The sequence below is a fragment of the Branchiostoma lanceolatum genome, chromosome 3, assembly GCF_035083965.1.
Source record: "Branchiostoma lanceolatum isolate klBraLanc5 chromosome 3, klBraLanc5.hap2, whole genome shotgun sequence".
Lineage (NCBI taxonomy): Eukaryota > Metazoa > Chordata > Leptocardii > Amphioxiformes > Branchiostomatidae > Branchiostoma > Branchiostoma lanceolatum.
In genome coordinates, this window is record NC_089724.1 from 16,267,852 (window position 1) to 16,295,026 (window position 27,175).

The following is a 27,175-nucleotide window of genomic DNA, read 5'->3' on the forward strand; positions in this document are numbered from 1 at the left end:
TTGTGAGGATACAAATTTTCGCTGACTGTTTCCTTTCAACTGTGCAAATATCGGCACAAAGGAGGTTTAGATTTGTTGCTAAAGCAGACATCTGTGATCATAACTTCAGCCCAAGGGAGTGAGGGATTATTTTTGGCTTAGGCTGTGTGTTTGTGTGTGCATGTGTTCCTGCAGTGCTGTAGTAATGTACGTTCTGCAAGAGGAGTGGGAGTGAAGTCTGCCATCTCTGAATGCCTTGTTGAACTTGTGGTTGAAAAAACACAGCAATCAATACTCCTTTCAAAGTCGAATCAATCTGACTAAGAAGTTAGACTAGAAACAAAACAAAACAAAGGAAAAGAAAACAATGTTTATGGTGATGATTGGGCAGAGATATGTAAGACTTTTTAAAGAAAAATGACAATTTTATAAGAGTTCCTTCCTCTTTCTCAAACCTTAAAAACTGAGGAAGGACATGAAAATGTTTTAGATCAAAAATTCATTAGGACGACATTATGACCAGAGTGACGATAAAAAAGTATGTGTAAATTTACATGGTCAATTTCTTTCATCAATGTAGAAGACAATTTTCTTTTTGATTAAGACACTTAGATAGCAACATATGATTATGACTTAAGTTAATATCGATGAAAATTAGATTTTCCCCATATCTACGACACAACACAAACTGAATTATGTAGATACATAGCATCTGTAATTTATAGCAGCATAAAATATACGCCTTTACCACCTGTGACCCAGGTTACCAGAACACATGCTAAAACACTGACAAATACATTTGATGAATGGCTTTCTTGCAGTCTATGCATTTCTCATCCTCCATGCTTTACAGGAACATGCATTGGTTACTTTAAAATCCTGTGAATCAAATCAATATGATCAGCAGGAAACTGCCATGGTGCATATTACAAATGGGGCCTGAGCACATTGAAAAATCGCATTTCTTGCTGTGCAATTAATAAGTCTGTGAAATGTATAAATGGAAAAAAAAGCACAGTCAAACCTGTACTAGTGACCACCTCTACATATATGTAAGAACCACCTGGCCATTGACATTGTGTCTACTCATTGGTTATCCCTTAGATAATTTTTCCTATGAACACAAATATTAAGAATCTTGTCTAGAGTGACCACCTGTTCATATAGACCAGATCTTATCGGTCCCCTGAGTGGTCTTCTTGGACAGTTTTGACTTTAACAAGGTGTCTATACCTTATCGACAGAATCTCTCATCTTTCAAGTGTATTTTTACTTTAAACAGATGGCTTGTGGATGGTTTGACACCTCACTCTGTGCTGAAATATCTGCTTGGGGAGAAGCAGTCTCATTATGACCTTTCCTGGTGCGTCTGATGAGGCCTCCCCCCTATATAATTTATCCCCGAACTTTGCTTTAATGTGAAACTATGAGGGGAATGGCTATTGAATATTGACCCAGCCTGTCCAGGCGAGCAACCATGCAAAAAATGCAGTCTGACCCCAGGAGCCGCCTGCGCTACCTGACTGGCATCCAGAACAGACCCGACCTCATATTTCACATAACTCATATATAATATTGATCAGTTTTGGCACTCTTGGTTTTACTCCTTTTCTTTGCCCCACCTCACCGTCGATTAGCGATTCGCAACTGCCGCGAGAATAATTCTGCCAAGCCGTTGCACAAAATCAATCCCCATCCCCACAGATGGCGCGGACGGTTAAGAACACGCCCTCGGGCTTCTGCCAGATTATTTGTGTCATTTGTATTATGCTGTGCAGTTTGGAACTGCGCTCTGTTGTAGAAAATGCTATCTTAGAATAATAAACATAGGTATATAATTATAAAGTACTATGCTGCTATAGCTAGTAAACAAAATGGTACAGCCATCTGTTTTTTACAACGCACTTACAACACCTGTGTTTCAACACCCCAGACCCCTCCCAAACTGGAAACAACAACGATATACAAATTTTGCAAACTCATAAACCTCCAAGCTTCCTCTTTATAAACCATGACTCATTCTTGTCTCCAGCCTCCAGGAAATTGCTTGCAGATGTTGTAGTTACTAAATATGTAAAATTATCTCTTGGCTTGTGTGATTGTGTCATGTGAATCGTTGCTGTTCTAACAGAGAAATTACAGGGAAAACACCTACCATATTTGACATCCCGTGGTGATATGAGCGCTAGAAAACCACTCATCAGTTTGTAGTATCCATCCAGCCCTCCAGCTGAGTAGTCCGTGGTCGTTACATACTCTCCTTTAGGAAGAGACCCAAAATCCAAGAGGCTTGGGTCACGCGTTGTTTGTTGTTGAGTCCCGGGATTGTTGGTTGTTTGAGCCCCAGCAAGGCCAAGTAAGAGGGTTGTAATGATGCACAAGTTTCTAAACAAGGTTCTTGTGTTAACAGACATTGCTGGATTGTGTCCCTGCGGCCTTCCTCCTTAATCCAAAGGTACAGAAGTGATGATAGGTTCAGGCCCTGGAGTGGTGAGAACACAACACGTGTGTCAGAGCCTGTGCGACAGGAATCCAGTGAAATGACCTCCCCTGTAACGTTGGATCCCTCCCAAACCCTTCAGTCTCCTCAGCAGGAGTCTTTACAACGATTATGTCCCAGATTTCCTCGGTTCTTCAGCAGTGATGCTTCTGTATGGTTCACACTTTGGGACAGGATATCCACAACACAAACTGGAAGAGAGGAAATCCTTTCCCAGAACAAGGCACGGGGAGCTGGCTCCGTCTCAAAACAAGTCCTGTACTGAAGCCCAGATCCACCCTACCTGTGTACTCCAACCAGCTCCTCCCTCAACAGTCAGCCTGATGTGTCATGCGTAGGTTCCCCTTCCTGAGGAAAAGGCTACTGACGTTGTTGTGGTGTTGTCAGTCAAAGCTTTTGTTGTCTCCCTCCCTCTGTTCAAGGTGGGCACAGTCACCGGCTAAGCGCGGCCTTCGGCTTCCTATAGAATTAGATCACTCCTGTTGGTCCTCTGTTGTCCCAAGAACACCCCCAGGCATTTCCCTGGATGTTTGAGTGGGAGGGACTGGTTTGCACACTCCTTATGTAGAACACAGGCAGCTCTTAACAGTTGTCCATAGCTCCTGCACCATAAGAAACAAGAGGTTCATAAATTATTGGCGAGGTGTTACATGGGATCTCCCCTGTTTTGATGTGCAAGGGGTATCACTGCAGCAAACTGGAGTCAACTGACCTAGTCTATCTCCCAAGGGAGTTGGTACATAAGGGGTCAATAGAGGGACCATCCATTACACAAATGAGGTAACCAGTATAAATTAGAATATGCTTGCTCATAATTAAGCTTTTAAAAATTGTAATGATAAGACTGCTTTTCATACTTCTTTTTTTTTGTTTAACAATGAAAATGATACTTTATGTTTTGGGAGCACAAATATGTCAAAATCTTGATCTAGAGTTTGTTGTTAATAGGTACACCCCTTCATAGATGCAAAATAGTATGGCCCAGGGTAGGGCAGTCTGAATACACACACAGTGATGCAAGCTCAAATTTGCACACTGATTCATGCATGTCTGTGAATGTGTGTTTGGCCTGAGGCAACCGCCAGTCAGTGGCATACTGGTACCATGTGAAGGTGTCCAACCTTGGTGTAAAATTGCACAAAATGTTGCAGAATTTACCACCTTTTTCCCAACTGAAGTCCCTTAAAATGAACAGCAGCCAACAAAAGTTAATCAGCAACGAAACGGCGGCTGTATGCAAAGCTCTTGGGTGTTATAAATAACATGTATTGCCCCTCATTCGACCCACAACCCCAGCTATGCATTGGAACGGTCCAGAATATTCAGAGAGGTATTCACGGCAGCTAGATGGAATGTACCACTTTGACATGGCATAAGGAGGGGCCAGGACATGGAACTGGTGTAAACTAACATTTACAGTGGAACCTCCCTCACGTAGAATGCTAAATCATCGTATATCCTCTAAACAATGTTATAGGAATTTATCAAACACCTCGAAATGTTACATTCAAGCTCTTGTTTGGACTCTACATATAATGTTTCTGACATTCAAGTCAAGTCAATGCCTTTATTTTTTGATGGTGATCGATACAAAAGGAAATCATTATCATCAAAACCAAGGAAAATGAATCCTAAAATCTCCAAGCAGATTGTACATACTTTTTAACAGTTCCGGACCGATTAGACTGGTAAGTTAGTGGAGGTTGATCCCCTCTGTTACACTGTAAAAAAAAATACAGTTGTGCTAGAAAAGAGACCGAATTAAGTGTTGCAAAGACAGGATCCTTACAAATAAGTTTTATACATCTAGTACTTGGAGGGAATACTTGGGTACTTGGAGACTTTATTATCTATGTGCAGATAATACATCTCTGTCTGTATCGGAAGAAAAATGTTCAGAATTGTGTCAGACTGGCAGGTAACATAAGGTGACCATATGGACTAACTGTTGTTATTCCAGCTTGAATGGCAACAGTGTAAAGCCTTTATCAATCACTTCAGACTTTAAAGGATTCCAGATTGCATGGAAAATTCCTCCACTTACAACTTCTACCTCCTTGCTTCTACACAGAAACTAAAAGGCAGCAAAAACTTACTATTTCCTTGTTTCTTGGACAACTCTAGGTAAAACAAGTCCAGCACAAGGCCAAGAAAGATATGAATACAGAGGGCTGACTTTACCTCTGAAACAGTGCGTAAAAGGTAATAGTCCCATAAGCTGTGGGTTCAGAGGCTGTGGGTTCTCCAAATCCATGTATCTTGGGCATGGCAGAGCCCATCCCTCTCCTTCTAATACCTTATTACCTCCCAAACCGAAGTCAGGTACCCATTTTTACACCTGGTTGGAGTGGAACTATTAAAGCCACGTGAAGTGCCTGTGTGAAGAACACAACAGGAATACCAGGAATCAAACCTGTGACATCTCAATCTGATGTCCACTAGCCTATAAACCAATCAGCCATTCAACAAAAAAGTGTACAAAGGTACACTGTTTCGATGTTGATCTGTCACTCATTTTTTTAAATTTGTGAACCATCAAATTGAATTGGTGTGGCCAACTGATAACCCCAAAGATTCGTGTGTGACAAGAATACTAACCTTGCAAAAGTATCGACTAAGAGTGCAGGTAATAAAATTTCAGTTATTGCATGTGATGTAACAAGCTTGCCTTGCATTTAACGGTGTCTATAACTTCCAATGTTCAGCTATCACATGTACTTCAACTTGTGTGTAATTACTATCAGTGCTCAAGTTTTTCCATTATTTTCTCATTAGAGTCTTATAAATCTTGAGTTATATGTCTTCTTTGCATTGCGAGATACATGTATGTGTTTATTGTGAGATTTAGACAGAACATAAACAGGGTAAAATATACTATGCAGTTCAGCCATGTGGCATCTTCAGTTTTGTTAGTCCCTGTGGTGCCTTATTGTGAATCACAGTACAGCAGTTAAAATCACATCTATCACTGGTACATCAGTTAGAATGGTCAGTTGGGTATTAGGATTTAAAACTGTCAAACCAACAATGAATAGCATGGATTTGTCGATTTAGAGGTCAATATATGGTCTAAAAATATGCCTACTTGCTCAGATGTGAGCCACAGTCATTGCTAATTACAGTGACTTTAACAGATAGTTTTTATCACATTCACATAGCACATACTAAAAATTGATTTTAGGTATGAGTGACTCTTAATATCATAAAGTTTATGAAAAATTACTAACATTCTCCAGCCACTGAGTTTTTATACAGACTTTTGAGTCTCTGGTACACCTATTTTTAGGCATTTTGTCCCCACTTTCCCTTCTTAAAAATTTTTTTTGGATAAATTTGGTCAAAAAGGTGTTACAAATTAAACCAGTTGTCAGTTTGCAGTAGTTGTCTGTGAAAGACTAAATCACATGGACTAAGGCCCAATTTATACAGAGTTTTTTCAGATATCTAAAAATCCGCCGACATCTGAGCCTTAGATATCTGGACGCATTTATACACACCGACAGGAAGTACCGCAGGACTCACGCAGCGCGCTGATTGCACTCGTGACCCTATTTAACCTTTAGCGCGCGTTTCAAAATGGCGGGAGAACCGCCTGTGTTTTTCGTCATGATGAATATGGTATTCTTTCTTTATCTGACTCGCATGTGGCTAAACATGAGGCAGCAAGCAAGGGTTGAGCGTAAGAGGCGTTTGAGGTACCGGGGAAGACGACAGCGACCGGTCAGAATCAACGCTGCGTTCCTACTCGCTGCCCTTGTCTTGGCGGAGGGGGGAGGGCCGATCCACCGAACGATCTGGCATCACGAAAGAAGTCCGTCGTCCGTTTGAGAACAAATGGTCCTTGATGCTAAGAAGTTTTCCCGCTTTATCGCCCGCCAAATATGCAAACTAGCGTGAACCCCGACCTCCAGATGTCTACTACGCGACACATTCTGTTTAAACGTCCGGCTGGAGCGGTCGGGGACTCCCGCTGAGTTGTCGGGCGAATGCTTCAGAGTGGTCGGCTGAAATTTTCCCGACATCTAAAAAAACCCTCATTAAGACCATAAAATTCCTGTTTAGACACAGAAAAAAGCTGTCGCCTGGCAGATATCTGCAGTCCAGATATCTAGACAAGCTGTGTGTAAATTGGCCCTAAATGTACATGTAATGTACCGGTATTTGATCTACATTCTTCAAGTCCCACAGCAAGGAATGCCATGTTGACTGCAAAGGTAGGTGGGGAAAGACAACAAAAACAATCATTCCCCACTCTATAAAGGGAAACAAAAACAGTTTGATTGACAGCTGTAACTCCCAGTGATACATCATCACACTCCTGGGTGACAAGAGTGTGCAAATTGGTCACTTCAGCTGTTGTTGCCTGGGGGTTAATCAAGCTGGGATTGTTTGGGTATCAGCTAAGCCTTTATATGATCTGGGATTCACAGTAAATAAGGATCAAGGGGATTAGGTGAAAAGTCCTAAAGACTCCACCCAAGTCGCAAAGACCTGATGGTTTGGCTTTGGTAACCCTCAAAATGCCACAACAATTCGTTTTGCTGGTTGTTGTACTTCAAAACCAATATGTAAGACAAACATTCAAACTGAGTTACGGAACCAAACTTGTGCCCAAATAAATACAGTTTTAGGGAGTGAATGTTAAGGGAACTGTTAAAGGTTAAGAAAACAGATCTTTAAGTCACTGGAATTGTTGACTTGTACCAAAACAAAACAGAAAAAACATGCTAACCCACCAGACTTCACACTGCTTTATAAATAGTGTGAAGAGTCCTATGGTCCCATGATTGTGTACAATGTGTCTCAGAACAATATCACAAGATTGTGGTGACTTCAAAGAATTGTTTGGAATAAGAAAGAAGTTCTTGATTGATGCATTGGATCACACTCCTTTCCATCCATTGGTCCGATGCTTTAAAGAAATTTCTGAATGCTTCATTCTGAGCTTGCCAACAAAAATCCTGCTGCCAAATCCAACCTACCTACCTGAACACATCGTCTTTCGACCTTACATGTACATGTAGACGCATAATGTTCACTGTAAATCACAGAGTCCTTTGTTTTGTACATCTTTTATCATCATTGTTGAAAATATGATACTTTTCGTATCGAATCATACTTAATCTCATTACAGGAAAAGATACATGTACTTTCAAAACTACACCCTTGATGATGAAAATATACAAAAGGGGGTTTGGTACTGGCATTTTCCCCTCAAATATTAATAACACAATACATAACTATCCATATTTTTCCTGAGTTGTAGTACTCTTCTATGCAAATCCATGTCCCACCTAAGACACAAAGCTGTGTGAAAATAAAAAACAATATCATTTGAAATCCTGCATCGAATTATAAAATCTTATCAATATTATCAAAAGCATGTCTACTATGTATTATAACATTATCTGTATACAGAGAAATATTGAAATATTGAGAGCATCTGGGTATAATTTCTAGTGCCACTGTCAAAAAATGTGTAGAAGGAAAAATGCGTCCAGATTTGAAGTATTGATTCTTACCCTCAGATTCATTCTAAGAGGTCAATTTCCCCTTGTCCCCAACCCCACTGTTCGACAATATAAACTTTTTTGTGTGATAGACAGATACTGTAGTTAAATGTAAAGGAGATAAACTTTTAGACATCAATTTTCTTGCTGATTGTTGGGAATGGAAAGTTCTGGTAATCTTTATACTGCCAACAGGGTACATGTTCCTCTCAAAATCAATAGTATGGTGCATAACATCGAGAATTTCAATAAGTCGGTTGTGAATTATTGATAGTTTGAAGGATTACTTTTCTGCACCATCTGACCTTCAGGCCCAGACAAATCTGTGTTCTATGCATGAAAACACGCTCAGATTGAAGTTGTAATACCTCAACCCAGGCCACAGCAATTCAACTGCTTGTTTTGCCAACTTTTTCAATTGCAGGAAGTTGCCAGGAACGTGCTTGGGAATAATGTCCAAGCAGATCCACGCCGGGCGCGAAAATCGTAGTATGCTAGCCAGAGAACGGGCTGATGAACCCTCTCTGGCTGACTGGACCTTCTCTGGCTAGCATACTACGATTTTCGCGCCCGGCGTGGATCTGCTTGGAGATTACTTGGGAAAACTATCAAAGGCACTGTGTGGAAGATTTGAGGTAGAGATAAAGAAAAAAGCTTTGGAAATTTCTTGACTGCCATTAGCTGAAATCTCAGAATGAAAAGTCGCTAATGTAAGTCTGTCTGTCCTTATTTTTGCACGTTTATTGGATTATGAGCATTTTGATGTCCAATAGACATTGTTTGCTCATTGCTCATAAAAAGCATTTCAAACATTAACATCAGTATCATTTAAGACAAAGAGGGTTAAACCAAAAAAGAAAGAAGACTACATATTGATGCTCCACTGTCTCTTATTTCTGTCGTCATCTTTATTAACTATTCACATTGGAAAGAAAAAAAAATATATGACATCATTTTTTTCATTGCAATGATCTTTTCAGTCGCATGGTGCACACTTGAACTGGTCTTATTCAGCTGCGACAACCAAAACACGTTCATACATGTACGCACTGCCCAGGCATTTTAAATACGTTCACGCCTGGATATAAACTGCCCATGGCTTTATAGCGGTAAAACTCTTGCACAGGCAACCAGAATCTTAGTTCTTGTAAATCTTCAACAAGGAACGTTACTGTAGCTGTTTTTGATACCGACAGAGGTACGGTCGCGAGGAGGAACTCGACTTGAGATAGGTTTATAGACTAAATTATTTTGACTAGACTACAGTGTAACGTTTCAATCTAACGTTAGACGTTTCAGACTTCGCCAGTGTGCTCACACATACACCATGTTCTAACCACCTTATCAGCGTCTTACCTTAATGTTTGCCAGCTTTCAGCAACAATCTTCGCGACGAAAAGGGTACACGTTCACCCATCTTGCAGAAACAACGCTCACTTGACCTACTTTGACCCCCTGTTGCTGCCTAGTCTGTATCACGCAAACTCCAGCTGTCCGGGGGTTTCTCTCCCCTCCCCGCGGAGTTTGTGCGCGGCTCTCTCTAAGGCTGGGGAGCCGTTATCAAAAATGGTAACACCAATCATAGGGCAGGATTTCAGCTAGGCTCCCATTGCCATAGAAACCACCTTGTTATCATGTCTGTTACCTGTCACAACTGGCACCACAGGCAGACGGGGAGAAAGGGATGGGAAATGAGATCCAGATGTTGGGAGGGTGAGAAATGAGATGTATCCAAGCCGGTTAAAGGGATTTTAAACCTAGTACTTAGTTTATCTGTTCCTTTAGAGGCAGACAATGTCAGTTTCTCCCACATCAAAAACAAAGTTTGAAAATCCAACAAGAAAAGACTTGACTGCCGAAAAGTGTTCAAAGTACAGAGAAACGGCCTGTGAAACTCTATTCCTACCACCTGCAGATCAGACATCTGCAGCTGTCAATCACTGGATAGCAACACCAATAGATCCTTAGCAACTAGAGTCTGGCCTAGGCAGGCAGCTCTGTGGGCTTCTCCCGTGTTACAGGCGCTTCCCACTATTCTACGAGTTCTCGTATTGACCAATCACAAGACACCTTCTACATATCCCAACCAATCACGATCAAGAATACTGCTGGGTACAATATCACATTCCCGCCAAATTTTAAATGCTCACACGGCAACTTTGTGTTATCAATCAACTTCACTGAGCTTTGGATTAAAAAAAAAAAAACAGTTAAGAATTTTTTTTATACATCTGGGTCACCCTCTATTACGTGTACATTCAGAAGTCCTACATGGCCGAAACATTCTACTCTACTCTATGTAACGTTACCTAAAATCGTCCCAAAGTTTACATTGAACAACATATGTTATCTAACTTAACTTTATGTGTAGGTAAATAGGCACTGCATCTAGTTGTGACTAATGATACATTGTTGCAAATTAAGATAACATGCACAACAATTTTCCACAGTACCGTTTATTCAAAACATTAACGTTACAGGCACAGGATGGCAATAAACTTCAAGATGCCTTTTTACCAAACATTCCCCATCCCAAAAGCTTTCATACGCACTTGTTATTCCATAGTTTCAACTAATTCTTTTATATATCATCAGCCATAAACTTCACACAAAATACATTTTGTGGCTTATCCCTATGCGTGCATTGGTGAAAAGTATATAGATTGGCTGGTACAGTTGTACATGACTGTATCATCTTTGTAATGCATAATGGGAATAACATTGTACATTGTAAATGACCACCAAAATTCTGTTTTTAATTCAAGACTATACAAAAGTGGCTCATGATAAAATAGTACATTTTGAGACTGCAAATATTTATAATATCTAATATGGTCTCCCAAATCATAGGTATTCTGCGAATACAGTTTTTACAAGTGCAATGTATCATAAGCAGTTTTCAATTGACTTTTTTTGGGGAGTTCCTATGTAACAGGAATCAGATACCAAACATAAAACTTAAAAATCAACAGAATGGTCTTTCTTTTTGTTTGCTGATCAAGTTTTTTAAAAACATTTTCCAGTCCACCTGAATTTTTTTTAATGATGCCCATTCTTTAAAACAGAATTTTACAATCACAATAATTTAGATAAAGATGAAAGAACAATCATTGAAACATTTTACACATAATATGTGACATTGCACCATCCACCACACGCATTACAAAGAAACATCAGCCCTGTTTATAATAGTGTGCTTTAGACACTAATTAATTACTTACAAGCTTGGACCTCAACTGACAAAATACCACTTGATCACTACAATTCTTATCCAAAAGTTGACTTTCAACACACAAGAAAGTACAGATTCTGAATCTGGAATTGAGAATGCAGGTATCTACTGCAAAATGCTTTACCATCATGGCTGTAATAAATTTGAGCAATTTTATATAGAGCAGCATGCAAACTGGCGCGATTGGATGTCGCCACTACAAAAATGACGACTGGTCTTAGTCCAATTAAACTACAAGCTGACAAAAAACTCCAAATCCTTTGTTCACTTCAGCTTCATCTAAGAGTTGTAAAATGTTTGTGCATAAAAGAAACTACAGGTTAAGATTAGTTGATATGTAAATCATTTGGCAGCATGTGTGGCAATGGATACATCTACAATTCTACAAGTAAAGTATCTTGTATTAAACATCATAAAAGGGTTGAACTAGAGTAAAATGTAGGTTAAAAGGTCTACATTGTAGATATTTCTTCTCATATTTGTTCCTGATTATGTACAATCAAATTCATTAAAATAAATGCCTTAATTCAATATATCCATATACATTTACACCTTGGTGTCAAATTACATTTTTTTACAAGACTCTAGATAGAGCAAGGACATTATAATGTCCTTGGATAGAGGTACATGTATGACACATTCATTTTCTGTGAAAAGTGTTCTGTACATACCTGTGCTCTAGATTACAATCAAACTACAGTTCTATCACTGTACACTGGATTGGACATCTGTTAGGGATCGACCAGGAATGATTAGGGAGGGGGATGTCTGAATAATGCACCCGCCCTTTTGTCATTTCTGGTCTGTCCCTAAAATATTACTGTACTAGGATAAAGCTTCACCAAAGTTTGCCTGCTACATTAGTATCTCCTTTTCAAACCACACACAAGCTACTATGAGATTTTCCTGTAAAATACAATCAAGAGTAATCATTATTGCCAGATCCAAAACAACATGCAACAATTTGGTCTTTGTAGATATGTATTAGCACACTCTATTTGGCCAATTTCTATTTTTTCAGCGATCCATGTAGGCATGTATAGGCTAGATATGTATGAATCTTTTAAGAATTCCTTTCTTTTTGAAAACCATGGAGGTACTAGTACTTGAAGTTCTTCACACTTCACTTTTCTGTAAGTGAAAACTTTTCTTGTGAGGGCATCTTGTGGCATTTTACACTTTGGAAAATTATGGCTTTGTGCGCTTTCTCCTGTCTGAAGACAATTAGGCTTTTCTTTATTTCAGGAAACACAATCTTTTCAACAACTCGACACTAATACAAGACCACAGAATGGGTTAACAATGATTCCTTCTAAAGCAGAATGTTCCTTGGTCCCTACACAGCTTCCACTGTGAGCAAAATCTTGTTTTTGCAACTGTCTTCACAGTTCTGCCGCTCATAGGTTTCTAAAACCATTCCAAAAGTTAAAGTGCAATTCATAAAGGAACCAAGGGTGCACATATTTTTACACCAGAGTGGCAATACATCCTGAACCCCCTTTTCCATAATTGTAAAGATTAAACAAACTCCACTTCTAGTAGCTGCCCTAGCATCTTTCTCTACAAAGCTGCTGTCTTTTTCTAATGTCGTTTTCCCTTACTTGGATGTCCTGGCAGTTATAAGAGCTTCCAACTTCTTGCCATTGTGGCATATCTCCTTATAATGTTTCTTGATATGATTTCTACAATTGATATGCACAGGTCAGTCTCATTGCAACATTAACTCCTGATTGATATGTTTTACTGGTAATGTGTTTTAACAGTGTACATGATTTCCACTCATGGATGATAAAAACATAGACTCCAAAAATTTAAAAGTACTGGGTTAAAAAGTCCACCTTAAAATTTCCTGGATATGTATAATTTAAAATCACATTAAAGTTTGTTTTCAAACTCGTTTGTTAACAATATAATCTGATATGTTGAACTTAGAACCAGTTTTGACTTAGCCTGATAAATGATGACATCTGATAAGATAATGGCACAAATTGTTTCCAACGATTAAAGACTGGTTGAAGGCACATTTCCCCATCAGTGGGAAAATCTGTAGATTTGTTGTGTTTTGTCTCCAGCTTTTCTCCACATCATCCCTACCAGCGCTCTGGGGGTGGTCCTACACGGTTTGAGCCGTTCCTATAAAAGGCAGCATTGTAATTAGAAGTGTTGTAGGGATAGAGGAATTTCCCAACAAGTCCGCATTCTGAAAATGCACCTTGTTGGGGGGGTGACACCAACTGGAAAACAGCATCCGATGATCTTTCAAAATCAAAACAGTTTATTCAGACTGCCACTGTCTCTCTTTCAGTTCTGAAAGTTAGTTAATGCAATATTTGGTCCAGAATCACCTCAAATATCTCTTCAAGTATGATTGTAGTTATGTTTAATTGTAGATGGTTATAGATTTCATCATTTCAGTAGCTTGACACATGCAAAGCATTCACTACAACCCATTATCAATGAAATATGATTGCTGATTGTGTCATGCTAATTAACTGACTTGATTACAATACATTTGCATGAAGCACGGTGCAAGTTATGTTTAGCCTGGAACAATCCATTCTGAAGCTCGTAGATTCCTTCAGTAAAATGAAGCCTCAAAATGACTGATCCCAGTCTAAACCAGATCTAGAAGCGGCAGGGTATAGCGATTGACTGGTGCTGAAATTTTACAGTGCAAGCCACCAAAACCTTGATTTCCAAGCATATAGTACACATCATGTATGTTCAAAACCACCACCACCACAGACACTGTATTGATTAGTTGATTGAAAGGCGTGCGCACATTACAGCAGCATTAGGACGCGAAAAGCCTGGACCTATGTAGGTCCTTAGAGTTGGTACCCTGACAAGATAATGGTTGAAAGAGGGTAAAGAAAGGCAAGAGAGAGTCCCTATTGCCTTCCTATGGAACACCCTCTTTCAGTCATTACTAGATCCAGGCTTTGGGGTTGATTAGGGTGTTAATTGCAGGAAATTAGACTGCTTGCTTGTTAAGCCACCATATATCCTCCACACTGCTCAGATGAAAACATCTTCAAATCTCTAAATCTTTTTAAAGTGCAACAAACAAACAATCAAACAATAAAGGAGTTTTTCAAAAGAAATTGAACTATACTGCAAACTATCCTCATGCTGAGCAGTGCTTTGGTCAGGGTTGATTTAAGTTGAACCATAAAACCACTTACATAGCACTTTTCACCGTGAGATAGGTAGATATCAACCTCAATATCTAGAACACACCAGGGAGACGGGATTGTGCAACAAAACAGCAAATACGGCAACATAGACATGAACACCACAAAATGGGAAAATCATAAGGTGCAAATAGCCATAAGTGAACAACTGTCAGCTACCAAAATCATGATTATGGCTGGCCATTAACTTTTTAAGGTTGTTGAAAAGAACTTGATGGCAACATGGTTACTTGTTTGAAGTCGCGCAAAGAATAAAGTATAACACAATATTGAGTTAGAGTTACAACATGCTTACATGCAGTATCTTGTACTTTGTGCATCATCTTTAACATTTTGCCATAAAACTAATTTTGGGCATGTTTTTAATTGAAAGTAGGCCAAGTATTTTTCAGCTTTAAATGAAAAATGTTCATTACAAGAACTACATGTAAACCATGCAGGGAATAACATGCACAAACAATAGCCACAGTGCACTTTAAGGACTCAATTCTGCAAAAATGTTGCCTTGTTCCTTTCAACAACAAAATACTACATACGATGGCCATCTTGTTGTTTATGGACATTTGCATTCTTATGATTTACACATTTGGTCATGTACACATCACAGCAAATTGTGAAGAATGTACCCTGCTCTTAGAGGGCAGGATGGAAGTGGAAAGAGAGAAAAGAAGGATAGAATTATAGACCGGAATAGATAAACATGCATCATTTAGTGTCCATAAAACATAAAATCAAAATAGGTAGGAAGAGAAAGGAGATCAAGAAGTAACTGATTTGATATTCACATTGGAACAAAAAAAATAAATCAAAGAAACAGCAAATCACAAATAAATAAAGATAGAATAGTCCTGCCAACATGCATGTATGGATGGTTAGATGAAACATGTTAGTAAATTGGTGAGTTTGTGCATTGACATTAAGAGACTGACTTACCTGTGCCAATTGGGTGGAGCCGAGGCTTTGGGTCCTTGTTTCATGCTAGAAAATGGCAGCATATGGATGAGTTAACTAGCACATTATGGAACTCGTTTCCATGGGAAATGTTCTAATTTTTGTCAGGAAAATAAACATCTAGTAAACAACTGACATTGTCATAAATATGATCTATTAAATAAATATTATTCTGTACCTATTGAAGGGTAAACTTTGTCAAAACATATTACATGACTGAGATTTCAACATATCAATGGAAAAAAAATCACTTCAAGAAAGGCTGAAAAGTACATTAAATTTTGCACCCTATGAACTATATGAAAATCTATCTGAACCGAAGGCAAAACAGGTAAAAGACTCACTCATGCATGGGGTAGCTCTGTGGGCCGGGATAGGCACCATTGTCGTAATAACCATCACTGGAACACAATCAGGAGAAACTTGTTATTGATGTACATTGAGTGTTGCACATCTATTGTACATTGATTGTTTGCATTCCATATCTAGATATATCATCGTTTCATTTTCATTTGCAAGATCAATCAATAATGTTAGGAAACCTACGCTTGTCTATTAAGCAAAGTGAACATATCATTGAGTACATCATCAAAAGTTATAATGATCAGTCTATACCATTTGGCACACAATGTCAGTCAAAGCTGGTTTTGTGCAGTTTCTGTCAAATCTAATGTAGATTTCAGGCTACTCTATTCTACTGTCTTTCTTCCGGTCCAAAGACTGGGTCCATAGAAGGATGTTATAATAACTGAAAGTTTAGAAATAAGGGGTGTATGCAAAAAGATTCCTGACTGTACCCTAGTAAAAGCTAAAGATTGAATAGCCTTATACCTTCCTCTTGGTACCTAATTACCCCATATCCAATGAAGATTTGGTGCCAGAAGGCTACAGCAGCATAATAGTATAGAGGGTGAAGGAAATAACAATCCAATGACTTACTATCCTTCCTCTTCTTCAGGTTCCATCCTCCTGTAGTGCTTGGCCAGCTTGACTCCAAAGATCATGGAGGGGATGTAGAACAGCAGGCACCAGCCCAGACCAAACCAGAAACCGTTCTGAAAACAACAATACAAAAAATCATAATTTTCAACAGGCCTTGGAAACCAAGAAGATAATATGGAAACCAAGAAGATAATATGGTAAACTATGTGTAAGTGTAGAGGACAAAGTTTTGATGCAAGAAAACTCACCAGAGAGTTGAAGAGCCAGTCGCAGATATTTCCCACCATGGCATCATAGATTTTCTTCACAATGCTGCAGTCCCCAACTTGATTGTCGACCTGTTTGTCAAGAGGCAAGTTGTTATGAGTATGATGTATGAAATACAACTGAAAATACACCAAAAAAAGTTACTCAAGCAACTGGATAAAATTTTGAACTGAAAATACCTTATACATATAAGTATAATGCAGATGATGACAAGAAAGAAAACAGTGGTGTCAACATCCAGTTCTTAAACTATTATCACACTCAAAAAAAGTTTAGAAGTGGACATGCCATCACGATTTTATGTATGCGTTTGTTAAGTTGCACAGTATACATGTACATTTATAATACAAATTCTAGAGAAAAAGCACCAATACTCACCACATCCTTGACGTGCTGTCCAAAGCTGTCGCCATATCCCAGCACTCGATCTGCGTAGGCATTCACCGACTAGTGGGATTTAAAAAAAAAGATTAATCAACACCAGGATCCAAATCTTAGATAAAAACATAATGCTCAGGATACTAGAATAATGCTGCATTTAGGCCTTCCATACTTTCGGTAGTGATGATAATTTGATCGTGCTATTGAAACACAAAATAAGGAACATACACTTTGGACAAGGCCTGGTCCATCAGTTTGGATCTTGGCCTCAGCAGCCTCTGCATTTGTCAGAACGTTGGAGATGTCATTCTGCAGAGTGGTGCTGGCAGTCTTCAAGGTGTTGATGTTGGTCTCCACATTGTCCTGCGTATAGAAATGTCAGTCAATTAGTGCTGCCTTCCACTGTAAGAAAACATTGAGCGATTGATGGTGCACTATTAGCTTCTTTGAAATTCTGGCATCTGTAAACACGTTTGTTCATGGAAGGGTCTTTTGATTGCTACCTGGATCATGAAGTGGATTCAAACACAACACAGCTTAGAACAAAAGAAGAATACATACCACCTCAGACTCCAAGCCCTGCATGTCTCTCAGATCAGCAATTATGGCATTCATCCTATCCTTGTTGGACTGTACATCAAGCAAAAATAATTGTGGCGGTTAGTCATGGCAGATTTTTTTCTTAATGATCAAGTATGCAGAACAACACATCTGAAAGGAACAATTTAGCACAGGTTTTCTCACCTGCAGTGTGAAACCTGCAGCTGCAGTAGCCAAGTTGTCGGCAAATGCAGTAAGATCTGTGGCTGCCAGGCCTTTGCGAGTCTGTGAAAGGGAATGAAATAAGAGATAAAATATCAGCAAACATTAGCAAATACACACTTCAGATACTTAAGCTTTATGTGGTAGATGAATAACATGGATAACAATAAAGTACATGTATGTATGTATACTGCAACAGTCAACAAAATGTTGCTTTACAATAGACTGGAGTAGGTAATTCTCTCAGATATATGAATTAAACAAATTTATACTGTACAATGCATCAATGATACAATCTGTAGAATTTTGAAACTGAAACGCGGTTCTTTCAAGACTCAATTTACCTCGTTGAGGAAGGTATCAAAGTCGATTCCAGACACTCCCGAGTTGTTGAACTCCTTCAGGTTGTTCTTGGCATCCTCACTCAGGATCACAATGCCACTCAGGTTCACACTGGAGGTGATGTCATTCAGCTGGGTGTTCAGGTTGGGGAATTTCTAGAGGGAGAAAGACGACAGTCAGGGTCAAATGAATAGCTTGTATTTGTAGGCAAATTTGAAGCAGCAACACAGTTGTTTACTCATAGATATGATGGTGTGGTGTAACCATTTCATAACTACACAGTATACAGTGTATGTGTGGCTGTCGTGTGCCATAAAACAATTCTTCATGATCACATTGAATAGATCACGTTTTAAACCTTCTCCATAGGTTTCCACTCCATGGATGCCATATCAAATGAGATTCCTTTGAAAAAATACAGATAAAACCAAACTTCATGATGACAACACACTGAAAATAAATGGGATTCAAGTGTATGCAACTCACCGTTCGGAAATTTGTGTACTCGGATATATTCAGCACACAATCCAGACCAAAGGCTTTATAGATGCCACTCCCTGTTCCGCATTGTCTGTAATTTCAAGGATAGGTTTTACCTATGTCGTGAAAAGGATCAGTGGATGTTTCCTGCATCAGATTTCCATACAATCAAATGACTTACGTTGAGTTAAACTTTGAAAAACTCCATCATTTATTTTCTTATAATTACTTTGTTCCTCGTATAGGATATTTGCTGCTCATGACATGAAAGACACTACAATACAACATTTTCTGCTTAAATTCAACACTAATATTACCATTCAATCAAGAGATGTTTGCCCCAAACATACACCCTTCTTCTGTTCTATACATACTTAAGTCCATCGGCAAATGACACTTGTTTGGTGGAGTTTTGGCACAGCATGTTACCCAGGAAGTTGGTCGAGTCCAGAGTCTGTGAGAAATAACAACAGAATAAACAATGATTAAGTTTCAGCTTTCAACAAAATAGACATGGAAAAAAGTAAAACATTTTAGAAAAAATTATTTACCCTTTTCATGGTACTGAAAAGCTTTCTAATAACGATTTCCCCCTGGGATCCCAATCACAAAGAAATGGATACTACTCAATGGTAATTGTATCATAGAGAATACCCCAATAACGCAAATCCAAAGCATTACAACTAATGAAAAAAAACTACAACTAAAAGGTACAAATTGTATAGAATAACTAGAAAATACAAGTAAATCATAGAATGCCTAGAAAGAGGGTAACTTCCCTCCTTTCCCCCTAACCTTACAGATTAAATGGCTGACCGTAATAACAAATCCTTCACATCCATTCTAGTTACTGGAAGACATGTGATACATACTTGTGCGATGAGGTCATAGTTTGGGGGCTCCAGTGGCTGGCAGCCGTTCCTCTCCACCAGGCCTCCCACCAAGAACAGCACAAACACAATGATCATCAGCAGGGAGCCGGTCAGGAAGGCAAAACCCACAGACCTAAGAACAAGAACAGCAGGATACAATAGTAAGATATATGGTTGTGTTTGTTTACCTTATCAAAGACTGGTAGGATAGCTGATAAAAAACACTTTCAAAATGTTTCTTCCGATATGTTTGCCTGAATGTCAAATAAAGTATGAAAGCTAGAAGATTACACATTTTCTAGTATAGCAGATGCAATATATTGACATGTTTTGCTTGAAAAGGCTCTTCTTTGGTGCAGAATATACTCATCCAGATAAATGAAGTGATTGAGATACTTGTTAAAAAACTCAAGTCAAATGAATTCATGTAAAAAGCACAAATCAAAATGTAAAAAGTCTTACGCCATGAGGAAGTTCCCTCCAGAAGTGGACATGCAGCTCCTGTCAGATGGTGGGTCACTCTTGCTGCTGCCACAGGCACCAAACATCAACCCCATGAGGTTGAACAATACCAGCAGGAGGACCAGGCAGCACAGGCCAATTGCTCCATACCCCCTAAAGACAATTGGACAGACCAATCAAATAGCACATCGTGAATTGAATCAAAGGCTTTGGGCAAAAGTTACTATTTGTATTGTGTCCAACAGTTTAAAGGACATACTTACACATAGACAGTGTACTGGTCGGCATATCCCACAATGTCGTCTACCATGGACTCAAAGCCACTGATTTGGTTCTGAATCTGAAATAAATGGAAGCATAAATTAAAGCATTTTGCATGATTCTCACCTTATCACAACAGACTGAGTATACAAAATCTATAAATCACTGAAGATGTAGTAGAGTCCATTCCAAGTCACCAAGAGGGTTTTTGAATGATATTTGTTATAATTTTGAATTATTTCTAATAAAAGAATATCTGAGTAACAATAGTTTTAATTTTTTCTGAAAGATTGAATAGGAAAATTTGAATTTATTCAAATTCAATTAGAGTCCATTCCAAGTCCCCACAAGGGTTTTTACATGATATTTGTAATTAGTCTGAATAAATTTGAATAAAAGAATATCTAAGTCACAATGATTCTAAATATTTCAAAAAAATTCAATATAAGAATTTGAATTTATTTGAATCCAATTAGTTGTTTTAGAAACATTTTGAAAGAGACTGCACAAAAATATCTTTATTTACAATAATTTCCAAATATCTATTGTGAATCTTCTAAAATTCGAAATATAGAGAAATATAGACAAAGCTTGGATTGGGGTGATTGTCCCAATAAAATCAGGTGCTAATCCAGCCCTTTTGTCTGCCTCTGTGTATTTTTAGATGTCACTGCTGGACACTGTTAGGTCCTTTGTGCAAGCCATCTATGCATGGTGCTCAAGCATAATTCACAAAGATGTGTGAATTGCTTTCTTCACAGCCCACTGACCCATTTATACAATGTTACAAATAATTGTAAAAAAAGGTAGAAAATGGTAGAATGCTGTAACCATTATTCAGAAACTATTAGAAATATCATATTCCACATCATTAATATTTCCAAAGTTTTACACAACCGGGCAAATAATCATAAAGTTGAAATGACATTCACAATATTTTCAAAGTATGAAATCTCCTAGACAAATAATTAAAAAGAATTAAAAACAGTTGTAAATTATGACAATAACAACCCTTGGGGTGACTCGGAATGGACTCTAGATAGTTTAGAAACATTTACAAAGTTACTGCATAAAAATCTCTTTATTTAGAATAATTTCTAAACATCTATATGATTCTTTCACTTTTACAAATATTTACAAAAAATGGTAGAAAATGGTAGATAATGGTAGAATGGTGATTGACCCCATAAATGTAGGTGCTAATCCGCCCCTTCTGTTTGCTTTTGTCTATCTTTAGATTTTACTGCAGGACACTGTTTGGTCCTTTGTGGAGAGCATTCTTCCCTATACTTGGCAATGATGTGTGAATTGCTTTCTTCCCAGCCCTCCGATCTATTTATAAAGATGTTACAAATAATGGTAGAAAATGGTAAGACATTGTAAATAATTGTAAATAATGGTAGAATGCTGTTACCATTGTTTAGAAACTGTTAGAAATATCCTGTTCCACATGATGAATATTTCTAAAGTTTTAGAAAACCGGAGGAATATTTATAAAGTTAAAATCACATTCAAAATATTTCTAAAGTATCAAATCTCTCGCACAAATAATTACAATAGATTGAAAACATTTGTAAATTATGACAATAACAACCCTCTTGGTGACTTGGAATGGACTCTATTATATCATCATATTACAAGTATTACAAATAATAGCAGACTTACTGTGTCAATGACACTCAGCTGGTTGGGGATGTCCTGAACAGTAGTCTTCACACTATCCAGCTGTGTCTTTATGCCTGTATAGGGTATGGAAAAAATCCACTTAATTCCATAGTTAGCATAGTAAGACTTGTGTAAAACCATCCCTCTAGGTTGGATTAATGGTAAATTTACATAGGCGCGACAATTCTAGGGGGGTCCATGGGTATTCTCCCCCGGAAAATTTTGAAATCTTGACCCTCTGAAAAACTATCTCCAGCATTTTGAGGGGCAAGTTTTGCTGGTAGACAAAGCTTTGATAATGTCATCTCTTTTGGTCAAAAATTATGTGGGCCTTCATTGCATACAATCGGCAAATAAATGAAATTTAGCACCACAACACTTTATTATTTATTTGACAAATATACACAGGAATTTAAGTTGGCAAATCATTTTCAAAAACATTTTCAACACGGTCCCGTTTGAGCCCTGTACTAAATATGACAGGGAATTAGACACCCTACTTTAGACAGAACGCCCTAAAGACGTTTAATGTTTTCCTTCCATGTTTTCCCCGGCCAATTTCTCCAGTAACTTCCACTTGATTTGATCAAAATTCGTCAATGCAAGCCTTTAAACAGCCCCATCGTCGCACCAGTCGTCGCACCAAATATAAATTTCCGATAAAACCTCACGGATTCGCGCTTCAGGTAACATCTCGTGAACCGCGAGACATGCATATCATTGGTCGATTTTCTGTGACGTGGCATGTACGGACGCTGTGATTGGTGGAATATCTGATTCTGACGTCTCAACACCAGTTATCGCGGGAAGAAAGTGTGTGCAACTCGGCGTGAAACTTTAACAATGTTTAGGAAAGCCTGGTATGTTATGGAAAGCCTGGTAACTACCGGAGTATGTCGGAAGTTTTTTTGTGTGGCTATAACAAGCGGTGAACCGGGGAAAACAGAAGAAAAAAACGTCAGCCTGATGCGACCGGCAAGAATTGTATTGGGGCACTGGTAGTGGGGAGGGAGGCGCAAGGGAGGCGCACGACGCTGATTTTTCCTCGGCCCACGAACCACTGGCAACCACCGCGCCTCTGTTAGTCTTCTATAAAGCCATCTTGGGTTGTCACCTGTCGCCGAGGGAGATAGAAATGGTCTGAATTGACTTCGCCTCAAACTTCCAGTACTTTTCTAGAGATCTTTGCAGAAGTTCAAGCCCTGTCTATATCTTTCCTCACGATTTTTGTCCATCAAGGTTTACGGATTGGTTTTGAATTTTTTCTGTAACACGCAGCAAAGTTCCGTAAATTTACGGCAAAACTATCGCTGGCTAGAGCCCTGGCGCGCGCTGATGTCATCCATAAGATTTACTTGCTGTGGCCTTACAGGCATATTTCCAGTTCAGATAGAAACTTGTTCTGACTAAGTTTTTGTCATCATCCAAGTTTTACCTTGTAGCGTGTATGAAACACCAAGGCAGGCAAATTTCCAACAAAGAATGTGGTCTAAAAAAAAAGCAAGCCTAGGATGTAAGCAGCACTACTTCATTCTTCTACTGACTGTGAGTATAATACAGCAGACTAGGCTATACCTTGGACAGCACTGGCACTTGTGTCCTCCACAATTCCAGAAATGTTGTCAAATTCCTGCTTCCCCTGTGGACACATAATAAAGTGGACATTGTAACTAGCTGTTCTTTTCAACAATATGGTTCAACATCATAGGTTAACTTGTAATATGTACAATGTCATAAATGATCTCTTCTGCCAAAACAGCTATGAAGAAATTATAGTTAAGTAAAAATGCTAAATAAAGTTTAGACTTTATAATTTGAATGTTTTCTTGAGTGTCTAAATCATGTCTAAAGCAAACAGCATGTCTTGAAGTATTTGACTAAGTGCCACAACTTCACCAAACACAAGTGTCTAAAATGCATTTTGAGTAGAATCACCAACATAAAAATTCTATCGACTAGACTTATATCACTATCAACTGAGTATAATCAAACCTGGCATGAATGTTTTAAGTTGCTGTCTCAGAGACAACTCACCTGCAGTGCAAGGCTTGTGAGGTTCACAGAGAGCACATTGTTCACACTGTCAAGCTCTGATCCAATGTTCAGCTGTCAGGAGAAGAAAAACAGTGTTACCACCACAACTACAACCCTACTGAAACTCATATAATACTAGAATCAGTCAGGCTAGTTAGCTGTTTACATTCAAAACTACTATCTACATGTATGTCAATGTCGATGTACATGTAACATATAGTCCAGAGCATTGTTCAATGTAGTATCATTTGATATGAAAATGACAAAGGTACCGTAAGACACAACAGGTGGTTTCTTCCTTCAGAATAAGTGCAGGACATACACACATAGAAACGAGATATATAGTAGGATTTTTTTATAGTTTTCAACCTAATAACTGTTATAGAGTCTGAGAGAGAGTGAAGACTTACTGAGCTGAAGTCACCCTCTGCTGTTAGCCCAGAAGTGTCCAAACTGGCATTAAAAGTAGTACATGGATTATCGGTTGCATCACAGGTAAATCTGTCCAGGGCATTCTTGATGTTGGTGAGATTCTGTGTGAATTCTGTTGCCTTTGACTGAAGCACGGTCAGTGAGTTGTTCACCACTTGCAGGGCGACACTTGCAACGTTTATAGCTGTAATAACAAGAAATTTTGGGGTGAGTCAATTCATAGGTAAATCCACATGTTGTACTTCCATTGGTCTTTTTATCAGTGGAATTTTCAAACTCATTGTCCCAACTAAATTTTGCTGAAAGGTGCCACTTAGATCTGTCACCAGAAGTAAATGCAAATACAACTTACTGTCAGCCATGTCCATCACAGCCTGTATTGCTGGGTCCACATCTACCGCAAGTCCAGCTTTTACTGGGTCTCCCACCAGAGTGCCACGGTCTAAAGCAAGAAAGTTTCTTCATAAAGCATACACAACCGGTAGTTACATTCAAGGCAACTATGACAATTCATGTTTAAAGCAGAATATAGTCACAAGGCTTGACATGCTAAATCAGTTACTCGCAAACTTCATTTCATTACCATAAGGTAGCTGTTTTCATTGTGAGATTTAGCATTTGGCAGAAGTAGAAATTTAAGAATTTTGTATCCCTTAAACAGTACAATGAAAATACGACTCTGTAACAACCGCTGAATCTGTTTTTTTCTTTTAACAATGTATGAAATAAGACATTTGAAGCAGTCTCCAAAGGGATGTCTATATTTGGTATGCATCATTCAGTACAGTACAGTACCAAAGAAACTGGTCTCATGGACTATGCTAGGTGTAACTTTGCACAAGACAGTTTTAATGTTGCTACAGTGTAGATTACAATGATGTAGACAGCACACTTCCTAGTGTTACACATGACAAATTTATCAAGCCTTACCATCAATGTCCTGGATTATTGCATCATACACCACGTCAAACTGCTGGTTCACTATGTAGTTCAGTTGCTGAAAAGGTGTTGATAAAGATAAAGGCTGTTGATAAGTGTTGGTAAAGATAAAGTACGACAAACAACTACAGTCTATATTGTACATCTTTCAAGTTTCTATAAGATGCACAACATTTGCAGTTGAAATTTGCAAGTTTTTGGGGTTGTTCAACTATTAGTTGTTCCTAGTATCATTTTTACTTTAGATGGTGCTCTTTAATCTAAGAGTTTTTAGTTTCTTTGCCAAAGTATCTTTTAAAAGGCTATTCATTTCCATTGCCACTGGGGCATACATTTGTAGATGGGTTAACTTACAGTTTTGGTGTTGTTGATGTAGGTGGGAACATCAGCAAAGGCATCTTTGATGGTTTCACCAACGCCTGTCACCGACGGCGTCATCTGCATGCTGGACATGAGGGCAAGAGCCACACCAGTTCTGGGGGAAAAGAGATGTTAAAATGAGTTTTCCAATGACTTTTCACATAGTTGCATGCCTCTTGCAGACTTCATTTCATTACCATTACCATATCTATTTGCATGGTATTATTCAGCATTGCTAGAGATAGCAGTATGAGAACATTGTAATGAATTTCCCTTAGAGTCAATTCCATGTCACCGAGAGGGTTTTCAGGTAATATTGCTAGTGAGTTCAAACAATTTTAGATAAAAGACTATTCCACTCAAAATAGTTCTAAATTGTTCAAACAATCAAGAATGAAAGTTTGAACATGTTTGAACTTATTTGTATATGTTGGAACTATTTGGAAAGTAATTGCACAAATATCTCTTTATTTAGAACAATTTTCAAACATCTATGTGATTGTTTCACTGTTCGAACATGTTGGAACAATTTGCATCATTTTTCAAATGGTAGATTTGGGTTATTGCCCCCATAAAAGTAGGTGCTAATCGCACTCTATTGTCTGCCTCTGTATATTTTTAGATTTCACGTCTGGCTTTTTGTCTTGGGGTGTCTATGCATGGCACCCAGGCCTAATCCCCTATACTTTGAAGGGATGTGTGAATTGCCCTGTTCCCATCCCACTGACCCAGTTATACCATGTTGTTATAATGTTGGAACATATAGGAACAAATGATCAGCCTATTTTCCAACAGTTTCGAAAATAATACAAATAACATGTGCAATGTTAGAAATTTGTCTAACATGTTGGAACACAGCAGAAACTATTTAGAACATCAAATGAATGTTGGAAATTGTTCTAAACAGTCATTTATCTCCCTTAGATTGTTACAAAGGTTTTGCAAATGTTAGAACAAAAGGTAACAAACACCCTCTCGGTAATGTGGAATCGACTCTAACAGTACATCCTTTTTTTATTACAATTTTGATTCAAGATTTTTGATACTTTTATAGCTTTCCATATTCTTTATTTATTCAGAGTGAGGATAAGGCAAAAATATAAAAGTATCAAATGGACCATGATCCATGGTAGTTGCATGAACTGCAGGAACAGTAAGTTGCATGCCTTCAAGTATTATGATGATGTGATGCTTCTAGGATTTTGTTATATACATGTAGTTTGATGATAAAGAGATCCCAGTGTTCTTTTCCAGTTGGCAGTTGACTACATTGGCTGGGTGACCAGTTCAAATAACTGCTTTTACTTATGCTGAGAATTACATCATTCATACTTATCAATAAGGTCAGACAATAATACATATACAGTCAAACCTGCCCAAGGCGACCACCCGGCGGACCGAGCAAAAACGGTCGCGATGGACAGGTGGTCGCCATGAAGAGGATTCCACTCTCATGTTTCCAGGTCGAGGTGTTCAAATACAGTACGTAAATGGATGGAAAATTATGTGAATTTAGACAGCATGAGCCCCACCAGGTTCAATTTCTCATTGACAGAAAGAGGCTACAAAAATTACATTTTCCGTTATCGTTGTAATAATTGTACACCGCT

General features: G+C 38.4%; 2 protein-coding genes across 10 annotated transcripts in view; both read right to left on the reverse strand.

The window, feature by feature from the left end:
• LOC136430616 (prominin-1-A-like) overlaps window positions 1-9,455 on the reverse strand; it is a 42,448-nt gene extending 32,993 nt beyond the window's left edge. For 6 of the 8 annotated variants that reach the window (XR_010754909.1, XR_010754913.1, XR_010754912.1 and 3 more), the window contains exon 1: window positions 2,135-3,218. Coding sequence is in view for 3 of the 8 variants with exons in the window: in XM_066421366.1 (XP_066277463.1) it covers window positions 2,135-2,393 (259 nt within the window). In the remaining 5 variants the exon portion in view is untranslated. Of the gene's footprint in view, window positions 1-2,134; window positions 3,219-4,138; window positions 4,201-9,345 lie in introns of those variants that run through there. The other 2 variants (XR_010754911.1, XR_010754910.1) reach the window with 2 other exon arrangements.
• A 974-nt stretch (window positions 9,456-10,429) lies between these two features.
• LOC136430617 (prominin-1-A-like) overlaps window positions 10,430-27,175 on the reverse strand; it is a 28,964-nt gene continuing 12,218 nt past the window's right edge. Inside the window, exons 5-27 of one of the 2 annotated variants that reach the window (XM_066421370.1) lie at window positions 25,560-25,680; window positions 25,197-25,263; window positions 24,619-24,708; window positions 24,245-24,450; window positions 23,835-23,906; window positions 23,376-23,439; window positions 21,801-21,874; window positions 20,138-20,214; window positions 19,875-20,027; window positions 19,413-19,545; window positions 18,915-18,994; window positions 18,547-18,631; window positions 18,063-18,215; window positions 17,701-17,781; window positions 17,518-17,586; window positions 17,185-17,319; window positions 16,954-17,022; window positions 16,557-16,646; window positions 16,306-16,421; window positions 15,711-15,767; window positions 15,349-15,393; window positions 14,407-14,450; window positions 10,430-13,354 (exon numbers count right to left, since the gene is read on the reverse strand). In XM_066421370.1, the coding sequence (XP_066277467.1) occupies window positions 14,444-14,450; window positions 15,349-15,393; window positions 15,711-15,767; window positions 16,306-16,421; window positions 16,557-16,646; window positions 16,954-17,022; window positions 17,185-17,319; window positions 17,518-17,586; window positions 17,701-17,781; window positions 18,063-18,215; window positions 18,547-18,631; window positions 18,915-18,994; window positions 19,413-19,545; window positions 19,875-20,027; window positions 20,138-20,214; window positions 21,801-21,874; window positions 23,376-23,439; window positions 23,835-23,906; window positions 24,245-24,450; window positions 24,619-24,708; window positions 25,197-25,263; window positions 25,560-25,680 (2,044 nt within the window). In that variant the 3' untranslated portion in view covers window positions 10,430-13,354; window positions 14,407-14,443. The remainder of the gene's footprint in view (window positions 13,355-14,406; window positions 14,451-15,348; window positions 15,394-15,710; window positions 15,768-16,305; window positions 16,422-16,556; window positions 16,647-16,953; window positions 17,023-17,184; window positions 17,320-17,517; window positions 17,587-17,700; window positions 17,782-18,062; window positions 18,216-18,546; window positions 18,632-18,914; window positions 18,995-19,412; window positions 19,546-19,874; window positions 20,028-20,137; window positions 20,215-21,800; window positions 21,875-23,375; window positions 23,440-23,834; window positions 23,907-24,244; window positions 24,451-24,618; window positions 24,709-25,196; window positions 25,264-25,559; window positions 25,681-27,175) is intronic. The other variant, XM_066421369.1, reaches the window with a different exon arrangement.